Source organism: Bombus terrestris, chromosome 16, assembly GCF_910591885.1.
Source record: "Bombus terrestris chromosome 16, iyBomTerr1.2, whole genome shotgun sequence".
NCBI lineage: Eukaryota > Metazoa > Arthropoda > Insecta > Hymenoptera > Apidae > Bombus > Bombus terrestris.
In genome coordinates this window covers 6,731,207-6,757,225 of record NC_063284.1, presented here as the reverse complement: position 1 = coordinate 6,757,225, position 26,019 = coordinate 6,731,207, and the positions used below count along the sequence as shown (strand labels likewise).

At 37.6% G+C, this 26,019-nt stretch overlaps 1 protein-coding gene across 4 annotated transcripts in view; it reads right to left on the bottom strand.

Moving 5' to 3' along the window:
- Nucleotides 1-13,149: 13,149 nt before the first annotated feature.
- Nucleotides 13,150-26,019, bottom strand: part of LOC100645267 (forkhead box protein A2-A) — a 41,730-nt gene continuing 28,860 nt past the window's right edge. For 3 of the 4 annotated variants that reach the window (XM_020867209.2, XM_048412998.1, XM_003401765.4), the window contains one exon: nucleotides 13,150-19,336. In XM_020867209.2, the coding sequence (XP_020722868.2) occupies nucleotides 18,458-19,336 (879 nt within the window). In that variant the 3' untranslated portion in view covers nucleotides 13,150-18,457. Of the gene's footprint in view, nucleotides 19,337-20,942; nucleotides 23,293-26,019 lie in introns of those variants that run through there. The other variant, XR_007226655.1, reaches the window with a different exon arrangement.

Sequence of the window (26,019 nt, the reverse complement as noted above, 5' to 3'; positions counted from 1 at the left end):
AATCGAAAGTGGTAGAGTAAATTCAAGCGTGAGTTACATACATCGCGTGATTTATTCAAACTGATACATATCTGATAAGCTTCTTTATAATCGTCGTATGAATATTCTATCGAATCGCAAGATCATATATAGGGTGTAACATATAGAAACACCGATATTCGAAAGATACTAGCTTGCGTGAGTGATAAATTTCCAAATGTATTTTTCTCTCTTTTTTCGCTACAATCTATCGATCGTTCGCTTCTGTCTCTACTATCCGCAATTACCAACGTCCAAGTACACGTGCTTGATAAATTCTTCAAGTACATTTTCTCGAAAACGAAGCATCGCACCATGCAATCCTTATTTTTTCATAAGAAATCGCCTCGTGCTCGCTCGTACGCGTTATTCGGCCGAACCCCGTATAGCCCGGAGCTGTGGAGTCGGCTGGAACACAGTCTCTCACACGGTCGCTCCCTACTTTGTTCGCTGGCTCGTTTGACGGACGGAATTCCTTCGGCGCGGTGGAAACGCGACGTGGACGCGATTCAATTTCGCCTTTAATCCTGGCCCGCGCCTCTCCGCAAACATCTTAACGCTTTGACTGCCACGTGGGTCATATATGGCCCATCACGATTTCTCCTGCAACGCCACGCTGGTGACCGGAGCGTTTCAACTTCTTATAATTGTAAAAATTGAATGAAAATTGACAGTTAGGGTATTTTGAATATAACCGATAAATAGAAAATACTTTGAAATGAAAAGTGCCCCATTGCACGATTAAACATTTTTATTGGAACATCAATCAAGAAAATGAGAAGAAACGTTGCATCTAACGGTGCACTGTGTTAAAACACGTTAAACATAAATGTGGCTCATTGGTACAATCTGGACAATAGGTGGTCACCTTTTTCCTTCGATTCTTAGCAATTTTTGTTCCTAATTGTTTAACATTTTTTTATACCACTCTCTGCAAAATTTTCGTGCCAGGTACGCTTGCCCTTCTTTTTTCTGTATTTCCTGTGGCAATCTTTGTCGAATAAGTATATTTGACTGCTCTGGTGAATGGCACCGTGTAAGGTGCATTGCCAGTGCCATTCTAAAATTTGATACCTTGATTTTTGTTTTTGTTGCTTGTTTAGAGAGTATCATCGCGTTTGAAATTCATGTATTTAACAATTACTCTAAAGCTATTTTTATATACCACTTGAGGGTTCTTCTACGTGGTGTAGAATTATCATTTGATCTGACAAGTCTACAGCACATTTTCCTCTCTTGTAATCTACCATTACCATTGGTTTATCGCAAACATAATTTTCTTTGCGGACCTCTACCATTTCAGCCGAATGTTTTATCGAAATCATAAAAATAATCATAATACTGTTTACTAATATCTTCTACACGTTTCAACAATATATCCTGCACGTTTTGCTCACGACGAAATAACGAATGCGAATGGTTTGTTAAAATAAACGAAGCCTTGTTATAATATGTCGCTATCAATTGTTACCAAGACGCAACGATGGTCATCCGTGACTACCAATAAGATAAACTGTCCATTGGGAAGAATGTTGTCTTACCATCATCAATTTATTATTATTTTGCCATTACATCCTTTGAATAATAAAAATATTCCCGTGGCGTCCTCAGCGAAACATGTTATTTCCGCGTTGCAGTCAAAGTGTTAACAGAGTATAATTCATTTGTCCAACCTCCTCAAACGCTTAAAAATGAACGTTCCCAGATTGTGCGCTCGAGAGCCAGACCGAAACGAGTCTATTTTTCTTCGAAAGCAAATAACTTATGCTATGATTATTAACGTTGCTATGATTAAAAGAACGAACAGGCAAAGAGCGAATGTGATTTCGACCAGCGAACAACGACATTTCGTTGAAAAGAAAAGACTGAATAGGAGCATGTTGCGAATGGTACTTTGTATGAGGACGAATAATATGAAGCAATTTTGACACGTCCGTTTTAAGATAGAAGCTTCTAGTCTGAGACCATCTGAGGGCATCTATTATTCGTAAGCAAACATAAGAAAAAGGTAGATAATTATTTGTTTGTACAGAAAGAGAGGAACGACAGGCGGAAATCAGGATTCAAAGAATTAATTAGCGGCGTTTCTGGAAATTCCATTGAGTTAGAAGATAAAAGGGGCTCGGTGTTTCGACACGCAACGGTCGCCACGCCGATCCATTCAGCTCTCACGCAAACGACACGTTTCGAGTTTCGACTAATCGCGCTTCCTCTTTCCCTCTCTTCCTTCTGTTCCTTTTTCTTCGCACTGGCCGTCCATCTTCTTTCTGTATTTTCTCCGTGTAGATTGTTGGTACTTTTGGGCCAATTTTGGTCCATAGATGAGATGTACGATGGTAGAATTTGTAATATTTTTCATATTCAGAGTAGAATTCGCTTGCTTTGGAATAGGCCAACGAGTTAGTAAATTCGTTAGAAGTGAACTATAGGACCGAACCGAATACTAATAATTCGAGAATTTCACTTTCGAGTATCGATCGCCAAACCTAAGGGACTGAAACAATAATCAAACCTTGTAAAACTTGCAAAACGAATCTGTAAATTCCACAGACATCAAATAAAGAAGAAGCCCAAAATCGGATGAAAGAAAAAGATATCGTAAACGCGATCGTCCCAATACTCGTGCAAACCGTTGTAAAACAACGTCACACACAGCCAAACGATCAAACTCTACGAGTCGAATCAGCCTTAACCGCCAAAGTCACCTGAGATTCATCGAACAAGCAAAAATTCCGGCTACGATCGGTTAAAAATGAGAAGAATCGCTGCCATAATCGGCTGTAAAACAACGTCATACATAGTCGAACCGATAGCGCAAAGGAAATTCCTCTCAACACTCTCCGAGTCACTTTAATCTCATCGAGTAGACATTGGAACTGGATGCCTATCCAGTGATCTCTAGATCGTCGGATCCAGCAGCCTCGGAGAGAGCCGGTCGGATGATTTATCGTCGCCGGGCCTTTGTTGGGTCGAAAAGCTGAGCGAGCGGCCTCGTCGGAGGTGATCAGCCGAAAAACAGGATCGACCTCTTCCAGACAGCGTGGCTCTTGTCCGCCACAGGTGTGCCGCTCTTTCCAGCAGCTTCCTTCCTTCCTCGTCGCTCGAGCCGCCATTACCGCCACCCACACGAACAATTCTCTAAACTCCATTACTTTTTCGGCCGCGGCGAATTGCTCCGACCTGAAACACCTTTTTCTTTCTTGCTCTCGCGCTATTTTCGTCTTTCAACTATGTTTGTCTGCTCCTTTCTTTCTGTTTCTCTCTTCTGGCTCGTAGATGTGTGCGCCGGTTTGTTGGCTTGGCTTTGATGTTGCTGCCTGTCTGCGCTTGTCTGTCTCTTGGACAACACACAGAGAGAGCCAGCGCATGGAACGATACCTGTGATTCCACGCTAACTCGATCATCCTTTTCGAGACCATCCTTTCTCTTCGTTGAATTCCTTGCACGTGTCTTCGTGTCGGGGATAACGAGAAGCTCCCAAGAGTGAGAAAGACAGGTTTCACGAGGTTTGAGTGGGTTTGAGGGGTTGCTTTCACCCCTAAGCGCACCAATGTTTCCCCAATTTAAATGTTACACTTACGACTGGATACTAGTAATTTGACTAGCTCGTTAATAAAAATGTATACTAATTTCTTACTAGATATATGTCTGCCATTTCTATGTAGAGTTTTAGATTAGTTCGAAATGACGATCAATGTGTATAATTATGATAAGCGTGTTTCGTTGGTAGACTGCGAATTTTCATGAAAAGTTAAAAGATACAGACGTAATATGGAGAAAACTAGAAAATATTTCAAGTATATTCGTTACAATATGTATAGAACGTATGGTGTTTGACGATCTTCGTAGAAAAATTTCAAGCGAGTTATTTATCACGCATATTAAAATCTTTTTAACACAAGTGGATTATGATAGAAAATTTGAAGAGAACGAGTTCAGAGCTCGTATTATGCTTCATTATATATTGCTACGAGATTACTGTTTACTGAAAAAGCATAGATATTTTAATCGTTATTCCGTGACTCGTGCGGCTGTCGATTAAATCGATCGTTGGTAGCACGCGTTGCGCAATCCTCTCCGCACAAGCGTGTTGCTCTAATTAAAAATTCACCAAGTACAGTGTTTTTTTATCGGGAATCGCATTGTTATCGCACGACTAACTACAGCTTGGTTAGCTTTCTCATGAAATATTCTTCGTTCATTGTTGAGAATTGTGGATCTTAATCGCCGAAATAAAAATAAAGGAACACTAAGATTACACTTAGAATTTATATTAAAACAGTTTTAGATTTATTTAATAAATGATTCACAGGATCTTCGTCGATATACATTTGCACGCGTCTCAGCACTCTCTTTGTTTCGCCATCTTCCATAACGCACTGCTAACGGAACAGTTGCCATTCGTCTGTTTTTCGAGACGCTGCGCACGCATATACTTCCATACACTCATACTCACATACGTGTGTCACTACTACGCGGCTAATCTAATCTAGCACACAAAATTATACATATCTCAATATTTATAAATGATAAAAACGTTATTCCTTTATAAATAATATCGGAAACGTTAGGTGAAAACAATCATGGTAAATGCACGCTTCGTTCCTGTAATTAATCCGCTTGCAAATTTTACGTTACGTTCGTATAATACTCTCGGCCGCACACGCTGAATCCCTATCGCTCTTTCTCTCAAACCTCGGCCAACGATCATCTACGCGAATTTTCACGCTTTTCACGCGCTCCATTGTCCAAAGTATCCCTTTCTACAGTCGTCCCCCGGCCGGTGGCCTGATATTTGCTGAATCACAACGCCGGTCTATCGCCTGGCAAAACCGAGCAAAAAACAGGCAATTAAGGAGCAACGAAGATTGCGTGCCAATTCCTTTCAACGAGCGACGCCTTGCTCGCGGGAGGGCCGCCATTCTTCGTTGCCAGCGTCGTTGAACGCCGACAGCCAGCGAGAAATCGCTGAAATCCCAGAAATGCCCGTGTTTCACGCTCACCGATCAACCACCCACCGGATACGTACTCTCTTTCACGCCGCTGCTGTTTGCGCTTGTTTCTGCCCGGTTCGCGCTCTAACCTCGTGTTGGTTGTTTCGTTCGAAGGACGCGATAGCGAGAGAAATTTTATATCGAACATTTCAATTCTACAATTCTCCTTTTATTTCGTTCTTCGTTCCACTCGTTTAAACGTTGCCCATTCCACGAATACTAAATCGTGTAAATCGAATTAACCTGGTTATTAATCGTTTACATAAGGAAATTAGATATTTTTACGTATTCATAGGAAATTTGCACGTACAGAAATCTACGAAATGCAGAAAAATATCTCGCTCGAAGCAAAGTGCTCCTCATGATGTTTGCCGAGTGAAATAAATGTATCACCATTCTCTCAGTTGTGTGTTATAGAAACTTAGAATCGCGTAACTAATTTTACGATAAGAGAAACTGAGAAGATATATACGAAAAGTATACATTGGAAACATGATCCAATTATGACAACTGCTGGTGGTGTTGCTCGGTTCGTGCATCGAATCACCGTCGGTAGCCCGAGACGAGGTGAAAGAGCCCGGCTGGCTGATTTCGAGCTGGCACGCGATTACTCTTTGTCGTAATTATCGATTCGAGAACGGAAGTGTGCACGCTGCAGTGTCTGGCGATCCTTCGTGAGCTCCCAAAGGTGGATGCTCTCCCAAAGAGAAACGTAACGATGTTTGTGGTGCGAAAATGTGGTTCGTGGCGAATACTCTTCCTTCCAGTTTCATACAACTCGTCGCTTTAGTGGACCACCGGTGGCTCACGAAGGAATCTCAATGTGGTTCGTGGCGAATACTCTTCCTTCGAGTTTCATACAACTCGTCGCTTTAGTGGACCACCGGTGGCTCACGAAGGAATCTCAATGTGGTTCGTGGCGAATACTCTTCCCTCGAGTTTCATACAATTCGTCGCTTCAATGGACCACCGGTGGCTCACGAAGGAATCTCAACATTTACCATACAAAATTTTTACGTTCGCGCGTTCTATGTGTCACACGATTGCTCTCTTTGATATTCGGTTTGGACAGGAGATCGCGTTGCCTATTCTACGAGAACGTAAACACTTTTTCCTAACAATAACGTTCAATCGATAGATTTCTAACGACGTATGACGTAGGTATATTCTTTGATAATAAAATTGATATTATTATTTAATTCAATGAAATTAAATTAATGTTAATAAATTGCGGAGGTAAAAAATCGTAAGTTTGAAAGTATCGCAAAAATACCAAATCGCAAAAGTCTCTGCATTTGTTTCTCGCGATCCAAGGGAAGAATAAATCTTAAATCACAGAAATATCAAACTTTCGTATGGAATTGCGCCAAATACGACACTGGACAATACATACTGTGTATTAAATTTGATTTGACTGCTGCTGTTTTCGTATTTCTGAGAGGCAACCCTATACAGGGTGTCTCGTAATCGGCGGACGATATCTAAGCCATGGATTCACCATCTGAAGGTAGTTTTGTGTTTTATGCTCTATCTGATTATCTCCATAGCAGACGCTCTTCGATATTCGAATTTGTCGAAACCCTTGTTCAATTTTATGGCGAATTGTCTGTACGCTTTCTATAGGTATTCGATATACAGTGTGTCCTCGCGAATAAAAATCTCATGGATGCATGGTAAACTGTATCCCGCAAAAAAGATGAGATGGGACACACGTTGATATGATCATCCTTCGTCGCTTTTAGGTACCAAATCCGTGTGTTAATTATTATGAAACACCCCGTATACGGAGAAATTGCAGAAAAGCCAGCATTAAAATATCGGGCTGCATTATCAGCGTGCACGATGATTAATTTAAACCACAGCATCGGGCTGAAATTACTTACGATATATAATTCGATGCTACACACACGTATACCCTTCGGTTATTACTCAAATTAAATAGAAAGATACACATTAATATTAAATCACACGTAATCTGTTACGACAGAACATGATCAACTCGTAATCAGCTTTAATCCTTAATTACAGCCGGCTTTTATCGTCAATTTCATCCTAGAAAGGGCTCTTTTTACGCCAGACACTCTCTCTTTCTCCGCGAGTCTGTTATTTCAGTGTCGTCAGGAAACGAATTTATGATTTAATAAGACATCGTGCACCCGTAAGCACCGCACGTTGACGTTTCTGATGGATCACATCACGCTCCGTCGTGTACTTTTATTCAGATACACGCCGTTGTCCGCATGATCTATGCAACATTTATCGCGACACGCGATAATTAATTTGCCTGTGAACGTTCCCTCGGACGAATATCGCTACATTGAAATTTTAAAAAGTGGCGACAGTCGAGGAAGTATGTGAAGCGAGATCCACCATCCAGACCTTGCAAATTCTGTCGAGAAAAATAATGTAAATTGAACGCGACGCTAGAAGAAAGAGTCTGGTAGAAAAGCAAAGTTCAAACTTTCAGACGACTACATCAAGACGTAGCATGTTCCGTCAAACTGCATCGAGAAAGAAAAATGATGCAAAACTAACATTTGGAAAACGGACAAAGATAAATCCCTTTGTATAATCGACCACACTCTCAACGTTCCACGCTAAACGAATTAATCTACCGTGAGAGCTGCCGTAAGCTAAAACTCAGTGTCGAACGCGATTCACGTAACACCGAGATCTTCGAACGATCGAACTACACCAGCGAAAGCTAAAACGACGATCACCTTTCACATGGAATATCCCGGGAAAAACAGCAGTCTCAATTACCGCGAGACCCGAGCCCCAAATCTCCACCTCGTTCCCCTGGCATCACAACAAAGCAGTGAGAGGCTGGCCGACACCGGCCGCGAAAGATCATCCGGATAAATGCAAATGAAGGAAGAGTAGCCGGTCCAGACGTTCTCCATTCTTCATGGCGTGTAACGCGTCCGCCGGTCATTCAGCGATATCAATCATCTAAACACAGAGAACCGCGGCACTGTTTTCAAGCGGAAAACAGAGGAAGACTAATAACGAGCGGCATGCTGGCTGGAACCAGAAGGATGAAGAAGATCAGGGACGAAGAAGAAGAAGAGGAGGAAGAAGCAGCAGATTTGAAACAAAAAGGAAAAAAAGAAAAAAAGAAAAAGAAATGAAAAAAAGCAGAGAAGAAGAAGAAGAAGAAGGGTAGCGATCGTCGAGAGGCGGTCCGAAGGTAGTCCTTTTATCAGGGTCTCGGATGAACGCGAACGAAGGCTCGTTAAGTCGTGGCGGCCACGTTCAGCCTTACGCGGCTCGCAAGCAACCGGCCAGACCGAGCTATAATGGCATAAATAATGACCGGTCTCGGTACTTACGCCCGTTTTCTTCCTGCCACTCGACGCACGACCGCCACAGCCTTCTTCTTCGTCGTGTTACTCGTGTTAGTCGTGTTACTCTTCGTCTTCTCCTTTCGTATTCTTCGTATTCTTCGTTATGGTGTTATAGCGGCGAGTCAGCAGAGACGGACAACACGGCTACTGTCACAGGCGAAATTTCATTAATCCACTTTGATCCTGCTACTTTGATCGTTTTAACGCGGGTATTAAGCCAACACCGGGGTAGACAGTGAAACCACGTAACGCTTGCACATTCGGCTACTTCCAACATCTTCCACGCTTTATCATAATTTTTATTCGCGACTAATGTTTCCCTACTAACGCGCAATTTCAACATTGACAGTCTCCTTGCAATTCTCTTGGAAGCGGTCGGACATTCGTAACTTGAAACCTATGAAATTGTAGAAATTTCGTCCGGGTGACAGAATCTGTGCGTGTACATGTACATGTGCAAGGTGACCCAACCAAGAGCCACTCGAAACGTAGTGAAACAATAACCAGATACAGTGAAAGAAACCCTGGCATTTCTTCCTGAACCGTAATTCTGCTTCAAAGGAATTGAAAAAAAAAAACAGGTGGCGTCACGATCGATCGATCTTTCTCGATCGATCCACTGCATGGAACGAGACCGATCGCGAGAATAGCTGGTGCTTCGTTTGCCGAACAAAGGAAAAAAGGCGGAAGTGAAAGGCGGGCGGGTGGACGATGAAACATGGGAGCCACTGGATCGCGGAAAAGTCAAGCCACTGTGTGGAAAATGATACGTGGCCGCGGAGGCGGGCGTATCAGCGCGATTACGCGGCAACAATGTAATTGAGAACTCGCCACGTTGAAACGCGGGGCACGCCCTACTTCGCGGGACTTTCCAAAATGAATAATGGAAAACGAAGAGAGCGGAAGAGCGTGCTCCGGCCGAGCCGTTTTACGATTCGGTAATTAATTTCGTTTGAGCGGAACAGGGTGTGAAGCATTCCCTCACCAGCCTCTTTATGGGGTTTATATGGCATACGGGCTCGTTCATAACGCGTGAGATTTCTTTTCAATGAATTGCGAATATGAAAGGAAATGTAGGGAAGAACCGGATACACGGATAATACCGGAACCTACTATTATTTTTCAAACGGTTTACAATTTTCCCGCCTCGCTGCAGCTATCGACTGTCGTCATTCCGGTCAGCGCATAAACGGAATATCATCGAACACCGTACGTACGTGCTTTATAAAGTCACGATAATTTTGAAATATAAATTATAAATTTTACAATTACCGATATCGTCTGCATGGATATCCTTTGGTATGAATTATGCTCTTTCTTGTATATATAGCAATATGTAAATGAGCTTCTTCCAATTTGCCATCGCAAATATAAACTATAATATCCATAAAATTGTATACTGAAACAAACTCGCACTCCTGGTTTTGTCCCGCATACAAACGCATGTAGATTATCACAATAGCGTCGAGTTGAACAAAAATCGAAGGAACAATGAGAGTTGTAACGATGAAAGGAAATATAATAGCAAAAATCATATCACGTATCCAGGTTGAACGAAGCTTGGGTACAGCGTATAATTTGTTCAGCCGTGAAGACTGCACTGGTTGAGAATTTACAGAATCTAAGGATGAATTCTAAAGTTACAGATGTTACTATCCGATTTCACCCAGGCGACCAAACAAAGTCGTAAATTCGTACCTGTATGTAAAATTGTTATTTTTGTGGAATTTTTGTCTTAATAATAAAAATATCGCTTTAATAAAGTACGCTTGTAATTTTTGCTCAAATATATTAATGGCAAAGTTATGCAATTTTATTCCCAAGATCCCCAGTTTTATCCCAGTTCTCTGCATGCAGAAGAATGGAATTCAGTTTATAAGTATGCGGACACTGGTCGATTTTTATTAACGCCTGATTGTTATCGAGAACTGTATTTTGTCGTAAGTGTAGCTTCAATTTATTGTAATTAAAACGTAACGTGTATATTGTAACATTAAAACGTAAAATGTATTTTTCAATGTTATCGTGATATATTGATTTCTATGTGAATAAAATCACGTGTAACTTCATTTTATTATATTATATGTAAGTCGTAATTAACAGGCAACACGTCAAGTATTAGCAGCGGTTTGAAGACGTTTTAACAGAAACAATTTATCTAGCCAGGCATCAAAGGAGTAATTCAACGGAACGTGGGCAATGTAAATTAAAGCAAAAGCGATAGACGCGTTTCGCGTGAAGTATAAAGTGAAACTTCGTAGCAACAATTATCTTCGTTGAAACTAATATAGGAAAGCTTCGATGAGAAGCGTTCGAGAAACTGCTACGTAATTTTCAGTTGAAAAGAATACGATTTCTCGTATTTATATTACATGGATGATCCTTCTCAATCTGTTTAAAGAACCTCGGAATCTAAAGTTCTGAACTTCGCCATACGTAATCTACAATTCCAGCGTGATGTTAAACAATAAATAAAAAAAAAAGATAGAAAAGAAAAGAACAAATTTCTGGTGCTTTACCACAAAGTATTCTTATTTCTTGCTAGTTCTCTGCTAAATAACAGCCTGCTGAAATGTGAAAAAGACATCAACAATGTATAACACGAAATATACACTTACAATTACGATGTAAAAAAAAACGTGCAAAGTAAAAAGAAAGGGAAGGCGAGGATGAGAGGGATGGAAGAAAAGAGAAAAACGCGAGAGAAACAGGCGTGTCCGTGAATTAAGTGGAAAAACGTGTCGATTTCACGCACGGCACCGAAATTAAGAGCACAAAGGCCGCGGTTTAAAAGGGGCTTTGTCCTGGCAAATGGGAAACCGTCGTGGACAGGGCATCTAGAGGCAAGGATACGCCGCTGTTATCAATACGATTATACCGTAATCTCGATACCTGCGAGATTTAATAACGAATCTTGATCGTTGGTGGTCCAACCACCCTCTGTGCTATTCTTCTTTTTCTTCTGCCTCTTTTTCTTTCTCTTCCATTTCATCTCTTTCAAGCGTCTGTTATTTTTGCTTTATAGGAAGGGAGAAAGTTGCTACGTAGAATAAAATACCATTCGATATTGGTATTTTAGAATGATTAGACAATTGGTAATTTTTCATAGAGATTTCAGACGATGAACTTTATGTTTTCCTTGTCTCTTCTATGTTCTACGTACTGATGAAATTAAAATTGAAATATCATCGAAACTAAGCAATTTGCTTCTAATATTAGGTTGCCCAGAAGGTTCTTTTCGTCGAGAACAGTTTTTTTGCCTTACCAGAGGATAACTAGTGACCACACGATTGGCGGTAAAGTGATCTGGTCGTTTGTTTACTTAAGAAGAACGAGATAAGGCCCCGAGCGGCGAACGCGTGAAGGACTTTCCGGGCGACCTAATATTTCCAAGCTACGATTTCAATCGTATTACGCAGAACCTAGCAACTGTTAAAATGAGAAAAAATTTGCCAACCCGTAGAACGAATACTTTAAAATTATTGACTCTACCGAGCCATAGTTGAAATAACAGAAATCTGATGAAGGTTACTCGCGGCAGACATTCCAACATGATGGATCCTTTTACGGTTCTGCTAATAATATTACTGCTAATAATATCATTAAAAGCTTCAAAAATTTGGCAAGAAACGAGACACCTCGCCTTGGCAGATTACCTAAATTTTTATGACGGTTTAAAGAGTGACGATAGAATTTGTGGAAGATAGACTACTTTGATGTAGAACGTCTTGACTTTGATGGATGATATTGAAACCGAAATGGCCGAATAATACCAATACACAGAAACGACAGTAAACTTAAAATTATATTAATTACACTACTCGATAAGCCATTAAAAAACACTGTAAAACAGCAAGAAGAAATAAAATATACCCAATAGAAATAAAGCTACTTTATTTTTTTTTAATCAAAACCTTCAAACTAAATTCATTCGATTTCGTATTATCTGGGATTGGAGGATTTTTTGCATAACATGGCCCAATTAGAATATTCGTAAATCGTGGAATAAGCAAAATTTGTACGTACAAGTTTGGAAGGTAAACTTATACGAAGCTCTGAATGCAGAAATAGTGCTGTGCCCGAATATTAATGCGAATAACTGCGGTACATTCGCTTGTTCTTTCAAGAGCATGATATATCTCCGGGAGAAGAGGGAACAGTTTTCAAGAGATTTCACGGTGAGTGTAAATAAGGTATCAAAGATGCTTCGAATGTTTCGCGTCCGGGCAATTATTGCTATTAAAGGAAGAAGTACGGGCTTGCTACTTTCGACCACGAAATTCGTTCTAATTTAATATCCCTGGCCGATAAATCATTCGGAGGTTTCTAATTTGGTAGGAGGCCCTTTGGCCCAAGCCAGAATTGGCCCTTTGTCGGAGCACCGGCCGAAGTGCGAAGAATCCCATTAAACGCCATAAAGAAAGAATTCCTTTTTTCTTTCCCTCCTCTGCCGTACCGCTCCACGACTTTCCCCTTCGATAGTTCTGCTATGGTTATTCCCATATTAATTATCTCGCGCCTCGATCGTCCATTGCAAAAACAATCTAACATCCTTACAGTCTTTGCTTTCTTAATTTTATTTCTTGCCATTTACTTTCCGTCCATTTTATATTTTTAGTTTCTGACATTGGATTTGATTTTTGGCTTGATTATGCAGGATTGAAAGGAAGTTTGTCGAGAAAGTAATATTTGTCTTCTAGGTAGGTAAGGTAGTGGAGGTAATTGTGTAATATATATATAATAAAGTCTTATATACGTGTGTTCGAGAGATCGTCAAAAAATGAACAATATTTTCCAGATATATATACAATAATTTATTTAACCACGAAGCAATGTTTACATTTACGAGCATCTTCGTGAAAGTACGATCGAGTACATTAATTATATTACGCCTGTAGATCATTTACGAGTACGTTCGCACAATGGATGAACTTCCTTTCAATGGTTTCGCACGTGATCCCGTTAAACGAAATTTACGTACCATAAGTCTATAAATAACCTCTGTTCTTAACAAAGAACAATCGAAACCTCTGTTTTAATTTAAGAATAGAAGAAAAAAGAACAGTCTATGTTACTCATAGTTACAATTTGAAGGAATATTCCTTATACATATAGTATATACATATATACCTGATCTTCAATCTGCGCTATTAATTAGAATTATTAATTAAACTTCAATAACAAAGACAAGAAGCAAAATTTTATTTGCAATAACACTTGATAAAAATTAAACGGGGAAACTACTGGCAGCTACTTACATATCGCGTTAAAGTGCAAGAGAAACGTGTGAAATAAAATTTTCTCGCATTTTTCTGCTATACAGAAATTACATAAATTGAAACGAAATAAATATATAAACGGAAAACGGTATAAAATTTGTTTTAATCGTAAAACCTCCACTGAACTAATGAAAAATTGTTTTGCATCATTTTGAAACGAAAATGATTTTCTTTGTTTCGGAAGAAGCAAACGTGCTGATTTGTTTATTTCAAGGGCACGAATATATTTCTGAAACTACATTTTCGATTAAGGCAATTACTTTTAGTATTGATTCTAATTCGATTAATTTCCCCTTCGAATATAATTCACTTTTTTGAATTTTTAATATATCAAAGTTCAAACTTTTTGTATTAATTTTTGTTCTCATTTTTTAAGTACATATAATGGGGACAGCCATTAATAAGGTTATGTTTGGTCAAAGCAATTTTTGAAGATACACTATCACGCATGACTAATCTTTTAGTTTTTAATTTCGGATCGTATGTATAAAAAAATCCGTCAATTAAAACTAAAGCGATAATTGTAGTGAATGAAAAACAAAATATTTAATGCTTAATGAAATACTCATCACTGATGTAGTACAGTGGCTACAAAAAATATTGATAAATTGTATTTATTAATTAATAAGTAGCATTTATATACTGGCGAATTAGATACAAATATATTAAAGTTCAAATTGTATGAATCGATTTTCATACAATTGCAGAAATGTGATATTGTGAGAATGAAATGTAGGACTTGATAGAAGAAGGGTTTATTATCGATACTTCCTGTAGCCATTGTAGCTTTTCAAATTTCGTTCATACATTCGTTCATATAATTACATAAAGAATACCACATCGAACGAAAGAAGATTTACTGGAATGTTACATACCCAGAATTCCTTGTGGTCCAGAATCCGTACATCACAAAATTCTTTTCGAATCATCCAAGCACATAACTCACTAATCCAAGCATAAAACTCACTAATAAAACTTTTACCTATCTTTCAGATATCGAAGAGGAAACGCCTTATCGAGAGCTTCGGAGGATCTTACGTTACGTTAACTAGACCCGCAATTATGCATAATGGACGATAGAGCGTGACTATAAAGTCAGATTTACACATCACGAACGAGCACGAACTAACGTGAACGACAAAACACAAGTTTGTTAAAAAATACTTAACATTAACAAATACGTAACATTGACAAGTTCGTAACACGATGTCGTTAAACTTCCTCGCACTAACTAAAGTTGCTTTAATATCGATTATCGATATTTCTTTTTCTCTGATCTGAAGCGCAGTACGATGCGCAAAAGACGCCCTAAAAAATCATCTTGCGCATCACGCAGTAGTTCACTTAGAAGCTTTTCTAGCATTCGTTTTATTCAATGCGTACACATATAATAATGTAATTATAATTTTTGCATATCAAAGATTATTTATTCGTGTCGGTGTAGTATAAATAAAATACTTGAATCTTCAATTGACACAGTTTTCCGTTGCTGGTGATAGTGAGAAATCAAAGTGCGAGATCAAATGTTAGTGAATAGAGGGGAATCGAAGATGAGTTACGTTCGTAAGTAATAAATATGTTTGCGTTTATAGGCTGCTACGAAAATATTGTCACACTTAATAACAAAGCTATTCTTATTAAAATAAAATTCTACCAAATCTATTCGTAAGGTTACTGTATTTTGTACCAAGAAGGATGATGAAATACTTTAGTCTTGTCACTATGTGTGGACGACTATGCATACATACATAAGTTACTGTAATCGCCAAACACAACACAAGGATACAATTTATTTTAATAAAAATGTATTTCATTAATAATATTTGTATTAATATTGATTAATTGGTATTAATATTTTTATTAACATATTTTAATAAAATATCTCTTTTATGAAGTATTCAAAGACTTTCGTGAATGACTGTATTTAGTACTTACATATCCTTCGTTTATGTCCATTTGCATTCATTCGTATTCACTATACTTCGTTCGTGTTCGTTCGTCAGGTGCAGAGCCGGCTTTAGAAGCTACGAATATAAGAGCTACAAAGTTGCCAATTCTCACGCGTTCAATGTTCCTCCTTCGGCCATATTGAAGAACACTTCCGTTGCTCGAAGGTATGTGGTTTTCAAAATATGAGGTTTGATCAAATAATACTAAGAACATTGTTTCTTTTCAAAATTTAATATTGATATATCTATCTCATCGATGTTAAATTATAGCAGAGACGTAATTGAGTAATATTATTATTCGTTAAAATTATTAAAAAATTAATTATGACTTCGATTATTTTAGATTTTTAAGTACAGTTAATTTGTGAATAATTGTTTGAAAACTTGCGTCTATCAAAACTTGCCAAAACTTCATTTATTGGAATAGAATTTTATTCAACATTAGATTTTATATTTAGTAAATATTAGTCTAATAAATATTTCTTGTACTCTAATTTCACTCGAATTCTTAATATTGTTTGATCAGTTCTCGTGTAATACACATATCTAGCCCTAAGGAATTTTTACTTTCTCGGTTATTTTAAATTATTCGCAAGAACCGAGAATCTGTAATTACACGCTTAATTATCGTTATGTATTAAGTATTTTGAAGTATCCGTCAGGTATAATAGTTCCTCGTACTCGAGTACTTCCCTAATTTTAATACTTTCACTCGAGCATCTCTAGTTATTGTTTATTCTTAACATTGGTATACTTCTCAATGTTTTTCTAAATAGTACGATATTTCGTGTTACATTAGAACACATTTCTTCTTTTATTCTTTAAATCGTATTTCGTGTTTCTGTAAAACACCTTATTGTACGTTTCAACTTGCTACTTTAATATTATCTTCTTTTCTTATTTTTTTTTTTTTTTTTTTTAATGCCTTCGAGAACTTCGCAGGTCAATGTACATACATATTTTGTTAATTAATGGTTTTCTTTTCTTCCTTGTGCTTATATAAGACTCCTCGTTGTAAAACGAATACAAAATGTTACAATGATATACAGGCAAATGTCCATGTCGTTGCTTGTTAAATGCAAATACGTTGTTAAACGTTAAATATATTATTATGCTCGATTTATCGTTATTCATAAGGTGTTCGAAAATTATTTGACAAATTATGCTCATTTTAGCCAAATAATTATTGCAATAAATTTCCTTAATTCATTAATTTTTTATTTCATATATTCTTCCCTTAATTATTAGTTTTCCTTTCCTTACATGATAAGGTTAGAATTAAGAAAAAGAAGAATAGAAAAGAGTAAGAGAAATTTTGAAACCTAGAAAAAATATAACGTTTGTATTTTTTTTTATTCTCAAATTCCTTTTTACTTCTTTTATTCTTTAAATAACATAGTGGAATGTTATTATATGAGTCAAAAAAATATATTTTCACTGCACATGACGCAGTTACACGCAGGGTAACCAACCCGTAAATAAAAATACCACATAGTTCAACAATCACTTATTTTTATTATTTAATTTGTTAAATAATTATCGAACACCATATTGCATTCCTTTGCGTTATCACTAATCGATTTTATCATTTTCGTTAAATTACGTTTAATATTGATACGTTCACTTCCATTATCTCTTCAAATATTTTTTACTCCAAGAAACTTTTAAGTTCCATTGAAAAGGGAAAGAAAAGACTATTGGTAGTGCCCTGATAAAACGAGTCACTGATCTAAACATTAATTTTTAAACATTTAAATGCGTCACGTTGATATAATTTTGTTTTACAGATATATTTGGATTTGATATATCTTTTAAGTCTGGAAATCTGATAAAAATATTGTTATTTGAAACAATCACATGAATCTAAAATAAATGTATATAAGGACACAGATCAACAAATAGGGAAAACAGATCTGAAAAATGAATTTCAAACTTCTTTGATATAATTTCTCGTCACTTAAGCACTAACGCAATTTCATTTGAATATTTAAATTGAGACACTTATCTTCTCATGGAAATAAATTACATCATCTACTATAGTTTCCAATTTCAAAGAGTGTTCTAAAAATCGTTAAATAGCGACCAATATCTATACGAGTTTATTGTACATTTATAACTTTCAAAATTTTCACATATTTCTTTAGAAAGTAACCTCTTACTTTGCCTATTCAATTAGTTTATCCATTGTTTCTAATTAACCAGTCGAATATTAATAATCCATAACAAGAATTTAGATAAGTTACATAGATTAAGAATCATTTCAAAAGTTTTTACTAACGTGCATATAAACGTTTAATTTTAATAAAATACCTCATTAGTCTGATCGCTACGACGATTTTGCTCAAACGACGCGTAAAGCACTTCTAGTTAATTAAAAAGCACAAATAATACCAGTTCCACAATTCTGCTACATTCAGATATTTATCTTCACTTTTAAGCGTCACTCGAACCACGCTAACTCACTTGCTCGATTTCAGACTTAAAGTCATTCCACGAAAAAACTGTAGCACCAATAATTTTCGAAAAAATGAATACATAACACAATTAATAAATTAATTTCCACTTCAAAATTAACTATGTCTGTTTCAAACAAGATTGACGCGAAAATGTTGCGAATTTTCTAAAAGAAACAAGAGGGGAAAGAACACAAAGTAATATTACAATTTTTTAATGAAATTTCCGAGCTTAACACCACCAGGAGCCTTTTCTTCCAAAACTTCCTCGCAAAAACACGGGAAAACCCAGGAACAGGATGAACGATTCGCCAGTCATAATCACCAGAATGACCACTAGCGTCGCCAAGCGGCGATCGTCGCGTTACTAGGGTCCCCGTTCGAATCATCCACTAGATGCACGTTGATCTAGTAAATTCAAGTAGCCGTCTCGTACGGAACCTTGTTAGCAGTGAGACCAAACGAAAAACCCGCATAAAGCGGCCTGGGAACCAGAAGATGACCGGAAGACCTCTTCTCGTCTTCCGAATTACTAGAAATCTGTTCATCGTCGGGCGCAATGATATTTTCGATGGTGAACGGTTTCTTCTTCTTCTTCTGTTCGGGCTGGATGCTCGTCTGACTGGAGATACCAGCCTCCAACACGGGACAACGAACTTTACTGTCGGTGGACTCGACAGTGGAGCTTCTCGTGGTCTCCAGGAAGACCCTCGAGTCAGTCTTTTCGGGAACACTGGTCTCCGTGGTTCCAGCGCAGATCTGCCTGCTCTCTGGAATGTCTGTCTGAAAGTAGGACAGCTGAGAGACATACGGAGACACCTGGAACCCGGGGAAGCTCCAGCTTCCGGTTTGCAACAAATTGTTCTCATAACCACGGAGGATCTCGTCGGTCCCGGCGAGTCTCTGTCGAACTTCTGGCGACAGAAGGTAATAGCTGGAGCTGGTCTCCGGTGTCGTAAAGCCTGGAGAACTGTTGCCACCGGATGCCATCGTTAGACGACGCTCTTGTAGCTCCCAGCGGAGCAAATCGTCGCGAAGACGATGCAGATTGGCAACGGTCAAGCTGCTGGTTTGTGCGTTCGGGTTTATCGATAGTACAGGCGAGGATTCGGAGTGAGGAGGTGGCATAGCGGACGCCAGGGCTTGGAGCTCGGATTTTAGCAGCTCTTTGTCGGGCTTGTGCAGCTTGAAACGCTTCCTACGGCGAAGGAGGGACCCGTTCTCGAACATGGACAGCGCTGCCGGGTGCAGAGCCCAGTACGCGCCCTTGCCAGGTCGATGGGGTCCCCGTGGCACCTGCAACCAGAAGTTTCCGGGATACAGAGAATTGTTTGAAGATGTTTCACGAATTTTTTCCTCAAATAAAAAGGAACCTCGGTCATTGTTAACAAATTATTATCAAGAATTCTCTCACGACCCGACAATATCCAATTATATACAAAGAACGTGGCAACACACAAGCAATTACCATTTAATTCCCCTATTAAGAAATTCATTTATTAAAATTAAATGGTTAACGAGTTTTAAATAAAATATGAACATGGGATATATTAAGTTACTATGGATTTTATTAATAGCAACCAACTTGCTATCTCACAGTGTGTTCTCTCGTTATTCATACATGATTCAAGTCATGTTAACATTACCTATTCGAGATTATGTTTATTCAAAGAACAGAAGAGTTTTTGCTAATTATGCGGAATATTTCTGCGGCCTTGAAATACGTTATGTCAAGGTCAACATTCTGACTCCTAATATCTCTTTTCCATATAGCGGGAAAAGTATAAATGACAAAAATAGGCATTAAATACCATTAATCAAACTAACTTGAATAAATTCGTTAAAAAATAAGAGGCAAATCAAGTATGATGCACGAGGATTTGTATCGCATCACTATGCTGAATTACCACATTTTTCACTAGGCGTGTAATGTTATATAAACAAGAAATAGCGTATAATGCAGATTTCTATTCGCTGGTGTAACTCGTTAGAGGCGAGCTTACCGTGTACATGCGGCTATTTAATTAACATAAATGCATATATGTAGAACGTTTCGTATCTATCTGGAGGAAACAATATTTCACGCGCAGGTACGCGCAATATGTATGTTTGCACTCTGTTGCAAATTAACAAACGCATGAAAATTAATACCTTCTTGTGAATACTAATCAGAATTACTTGTTTTAATGAAACCGAGAAAGAAACGTACAGGGTAAATGAAAAGAATATGGAGGAAAACCATTTTATAATACGTTCTGTTTATGATAATTGGCAATGCAAAACTACCTATCAAATCACAATGATCATAATATTCAAACTGTCTCGACAAAATAACATTCAACATTTGGTATATACCTAGTGATCATAGACGGAGTATGTCCATTTTGTATTGGAACAAAGTATGAAGAGAAATGATGAATATTTTGTGATAAATATCATTATTTTTTATGATGACCAAGTGACGTATAAACTTCATTCTATGAACAATACAGTTAAATTGATCGAACGTTGGTTCTTCTTTAGTGGATGAAAATATTAATTTTCTCGCCAATGCTATTTTATGACACTCCCTGTTTTTCCCCTTATCGCCCAGATGTATAGAACATACCAAAGTTTACGACAGTTAGTATAATTCAATTTCGTTCAGTTAATTTAATTTCAATTTATACACGGGAAAACCCTATTAGAATATACATTATTGCATCGCTTAATCACAAGTTGTGATTTAATTATAAATTAAGGCGAGGTTCGATACAAAAAGTTAGTTGCTCGGCAAGTTTGAGAAAATACAGGATATGCCACTTTTTCCGTCAAACTATATCGATAGCATTCTCTAAGGAGAAATAAGAAAAGAAATATTATATAACCATAAACGCTCAACAATTTTTATTTCGTACGATACCTGCTTTTACGAGATTCTATTTTTTCCATAATTTCAGGATTCTTAGTTCAGATGCTGCATCCAAGTCAATACCATACACAATTTAAAAGTATATATCGTCGCCCTAATTAACCTGATCTGTCCTAGCTAAAAAGACTGTAATCGAACAATCTACATACGTCTGGTTGGTGTAAAGAATGTAAATTCACGATAATATAATGAGAATTCTACTTAGAAAGTAACAAACGTTCGGTTGCTTGTAAGTCGATTACTTGGCAAATTTTGAACTCAGCTTCTTCTGTTTACCAATTAGTGAACACAATACAGTTGAGAACTATTGGGTTGGCAACTAAGTGATTGCAAATTTTGTCATTAGGTGGCATTGGCATCACTTAGTTGCCAACCCAATAGAGCGCCCATACGCGTTGACTCGAACGCGCATCGTGTTAAATGCTTCATTGAAAAGTTCAGCTCTAGTATGGTATCTGGAAATATTCGACTAGAATAACACTTTTTAAGTGTTTTTGAGGTCGTTGGAGCCAAAAATGAGGGTCGTGTTTACGGAAATGAGGCAAATAATTTTCAATAGAAGATTGTAGTTAACCTATGGATGTGCCATTAGGTTTGTATTATGTTTTATTTTCCATGAGGCGGTTAGGCCGTGATCATACAGACACCGCTAAGAGCATTCGTAAGCGTTGGCATTATGGCTGTGCCATCGTTTGCTTTGCCGCTTACCACTTATCGCTCTGTCTGATCACGGCCTTACGCGGATTTCTATAGGTAAGACGATTGTCCAGCGAATTTTCAAACCGTGGAAAATGATCCTTTTCTAAGACACGTTCACATAACAAATTTTACAGTTCCGATACTATCCAAAAGTTATAACAGAAATACGAAATGACGTGCTTCTGATAGCTCAGATATAGACTTTGTTGTTCGACATCGCGCAAGAATAGATCATTGTTTCACGTTGTAATTCCATTTCGAAATATTGCACGTGATTTTGCGAAATTATTAACGCAGGACTGGCATCTCTTGCATTACGAATATCTGTTCAATTTTACACAAAACGCTCTGAGATACTTTCTGTCTGAGTGTTAGAGATAACAAGTCGACTAATTAATTAACAAACTGAAATGTATTCTAGTCGAAAGGACAATAGCAAGTAAGAATATGGTCTTGACGGCGATATTTATACAAAAATATTGATGAGTACTAGCCGTCCTCCACCAACGGTTACTTGAAGGTGGAGTTGGGAAACTTTCCCGTGTTTTATCGCAATGAGCAATAATCCTAAGAAACTTCTCGGCTTTCAAAATATTTGTAACAATGGACTGCAAAAAATACTAAATTTTATGACTAAGTTTTATGACAATTTTATGGGTGTAACAGCTGTTATTATTTGTTATTACTGATTTTCTTTATCATCTGACCCTGAGATAGCCTTTTCTTTGTACTGATTGCATTTATTTTAAGAATAACTAAAATATTTTGTCAAACTGACCGCTCACGGTAGCCAAGGCAGACTACAAATTTTTGTCAGAAAATAAAAGAGCAAACTAAAAGTAAATACCGAAAAATATATGTATATTGTATGTATGCTTTAGGAAAAGTCAGAAATTATGAAGCGATATGATAAAGTTTAAGTATGGTGAAATTTGTGTGAAAGTTCGAGAGCTATCAATTGGACCGCCGCTGGTAGGTTTAGTGTTAACGTCACGAATCCTTTGCGTCAACTCCTGACCAGTATCAACATAACTTTCTGACGCAAGTAAGAATCCATATCTGATGATCTTCATGAACGAGGAATTGATTCTCCTAGACTTGTCCATCGGTGATAGTCGTTTAATCATTGCCAGACTGCTTCAGCAAATCAACGACCAAGTAAACATCAGACTTTGTGGCAAGGTGTTCTTACACTGTGTCGACGAAACTTTCAAGGGTCTATACGCTTATATAGCACTCTTTCTTAATTTTGCTTGCAAAATATACTGGTAAAATTTGTGGGAGAAAAATGTTGTGGGACGCCCTGTATATCGAAAAATGTAATCGCCAGGCTGCGCACGAAGATCGTATTTAATGTCTGAAGTCTTTAGTAAGGGCATTGATGTTGAAATTCTCGACGATTTCAGCACAGTCTATAGAGCCACTGAATACTTTATGAGCAAATAGGAATTGAGTTATTCTTCTACGTTATTGCGATGATGTAAGTTCAAGATCAACAAGTTAATCAATAAGTTAATAAACAAGTTATGGACCGATAATCGTACGACACGTAGAAGGCGACTGTCAATCGCAGTATTTGCCGGCTACACGCAGAAGTCTGTACTGAACCCTCTCAAGAAAAACAATACAAGTGGCGAGATATGGTGGCCAAATTATGAATCAATATTTCAATATGAAAAACCTTAGAGCGTTTATTTTTCGAAGGAATTTAAGCTAAAAGAAGGAACTTTTAGAATTCAATTATTGGGTTGGCAACTAAGTGATAGCGGATTTTGTCATTAGGTGGCGCTCAGTTGCCAACCTAATAGATTCAATGCCCTGCAGCTGTAGAGTTAGACGTTTAGTATAAATGTTAAGTAGGTGGAAATAATAATAGCGAGATATTGAACTAAAGGAGGCGAGTACGTGATCATTGAGAGAGGAATTAAATCAGTAGACTAATATCTGTGTATTTATGTAAATTTTAAGTATGCAGAAATAAAGGTTCGAAAAAATCTTATTGTGAACTGCTATTATTTGACGAATAATCATAGACAATGGGAAGGAAACAATGAATTTCTATTGTATCAGCTGTATATCGTCTGACAGTGTGAGGTAAACAAAAGTCTACCGTTTTTGCTTCTGTTTATCGAAATATTGAAAGAGCACTCGAAACTGGTGAATGTTTCAACCCGCTTGCAAAATACTCGAGCTCGTCACTAGCAATGTCAGTTATGCTGATTGACAGCTGCATTCATTATGTTCACACCGCGTGAAGATTTATTTGATGACGCCACTATTCAATTTGTTTCGACATGCTTTTGCAAATAAAGAAACCGTAATATGTTCCGTCTAATTTACGTGTCTCTTATCGATGAACATCGACTATAAAAAAAGCAAGTGAAATATAATTGCCTCGCTATCTGCTACGTCAACATGTCCAGCGATGTTTCAACGAACGAAAATATTCAATGTTACGCGTTAGGTTTAGCCAAAGAAACACTTCTGAATTTCTAAATTCTTAACAGGAAAACTAACAGGAACCTTCTCAAATATTATTTAAAATGTTATTATTCGTAATAATAAAAATCAGCTTTGTTATATGTCCTCCCTATAATTTCGTATTAATTTCCTATTATTTAATTATTAAGGTAAAGTATACTCTTCCCATATGAAATTTCATTCATTCAAATACGAATTAAGATCGATTACCAGATTCTTCAAATATCTATGGATTTCGTATCTCCTTGGCTGCTAACCTCCAAAATTCACATAATTTTTTTCCACGTAAGTTACCGCATAGAGTTACATACTTTTCATAGTTAGATCCATCAAAGTCCTCTTTCGAATGCCCTGAATACTTCAGCGTGAAAAGCTCTTCGTTAACATTTTTATCGTCTTCGTCGTAACGAAACCGTTTCGTTGCATCGGTACGTTTAATATTGGCTTGGCAACTAAGTGATTGCGGATTTTGTCAATACCACCTAATGACAAAACCCGCAATCACTTAGTTGCCAAACCAATATATCCGATGCTGTTGTCAGCATCGGAGAAATCTACATGCTTCGGATAATTTTCAATACTGTGTTTTCGTTTGTTATCGTATGGTTTTTCCAACACCGTGTCGCAGTTACGCCACCTGCCAGTGTTTTAATTATATCGTATCTTGTTCCGGTAGCTGCAACGCTATTAGTTTCATACTAAACTCCCATAATGAAAGTTCACTCGGTCGAATAAAGGAACGAGTACATGGCGTATGAACGCTGATAAAGTTTGTACATATTTGAAACGGAGAAAGGCTTAGGTTAGTGGAAAATGTTACGCGCCGATGATAGAACGTTCGAACGTTGCAGTATTCGGGTAAAGGTGGCTCTGTCCTACTTTAACACTTTACCGACCGATAGCCTATTAATCGCTTTTTGTCATCGACGCTTACCGACCGATAGCCTATCAATCGGCTTTTTGTCCCCAATAATCTTTCTCATTATCTGAGTACTAATTTGTTATTTAGTACTAAGGTACTTTGCTCAGTTGCGTCAGTTGCGTTGCTTCGTAAGCTCCCGCAGTTTTATACCAATTTGAGAAACTTACCGTTCGCGATGGACGAAAAGAATGGTATTGGAGAGTCTAAACGGAAACAGAACCGGCGCCAGGGAGAATCTGCGCCTGAGATGCCGGTCGGACGATGCTGTTGAATCGCTAGCGGTCGGTAAAGCGTTAATACGAAGCTGAATGAATATTGCACACGTTAATACGTATCTTGCGTACAGTGAAATCAGAGTGAACACGCGTTGTATGGGAAGGAAAAAATAGAAAAAAATCCAAATATACTTGGAAGGTTAGAAGAAGGCGCGGAGGTGTTGGAAAAATCGCAAAAACCTACAACGTCGGAAGATGTATAATTAATGAACATGAAAAACAGGAACCTGTAATTGAAAATTACACAAGTGTTTCAACAAGTGGAAAAACTTGAATGGAATTGTGAAATAAATACCCACGGCCTGCTGTATAGTAATAGCTTTCTTAGAACGGCAATAAAGAACAGAAACGCGTAAATGAAAATTACTCGACTGTTTCAAGATACATATATGTATATACATATATTATGCGAAAATATTTTTGAAATTTGGGCAAATATTATCATCGATAATTTCAGTTGTGATGTTGGAAGGGAGGAGATGGATAGAGCGAAAATGACGATGACAAAGTTTATTTTGAAATATTTATAACATTTCGAAGACGGCTTAAAAAATGATCTATCGTACAAACAGACTATAATTTAACGTGGTTCAATACATTAACGAAATTTGATTTAGCGGTAAAAAGCAGGTAGAATTTGTAAATAATTTAGAAAGCATTTTACGATTGTTCTTGTATTATCGATTTTGAA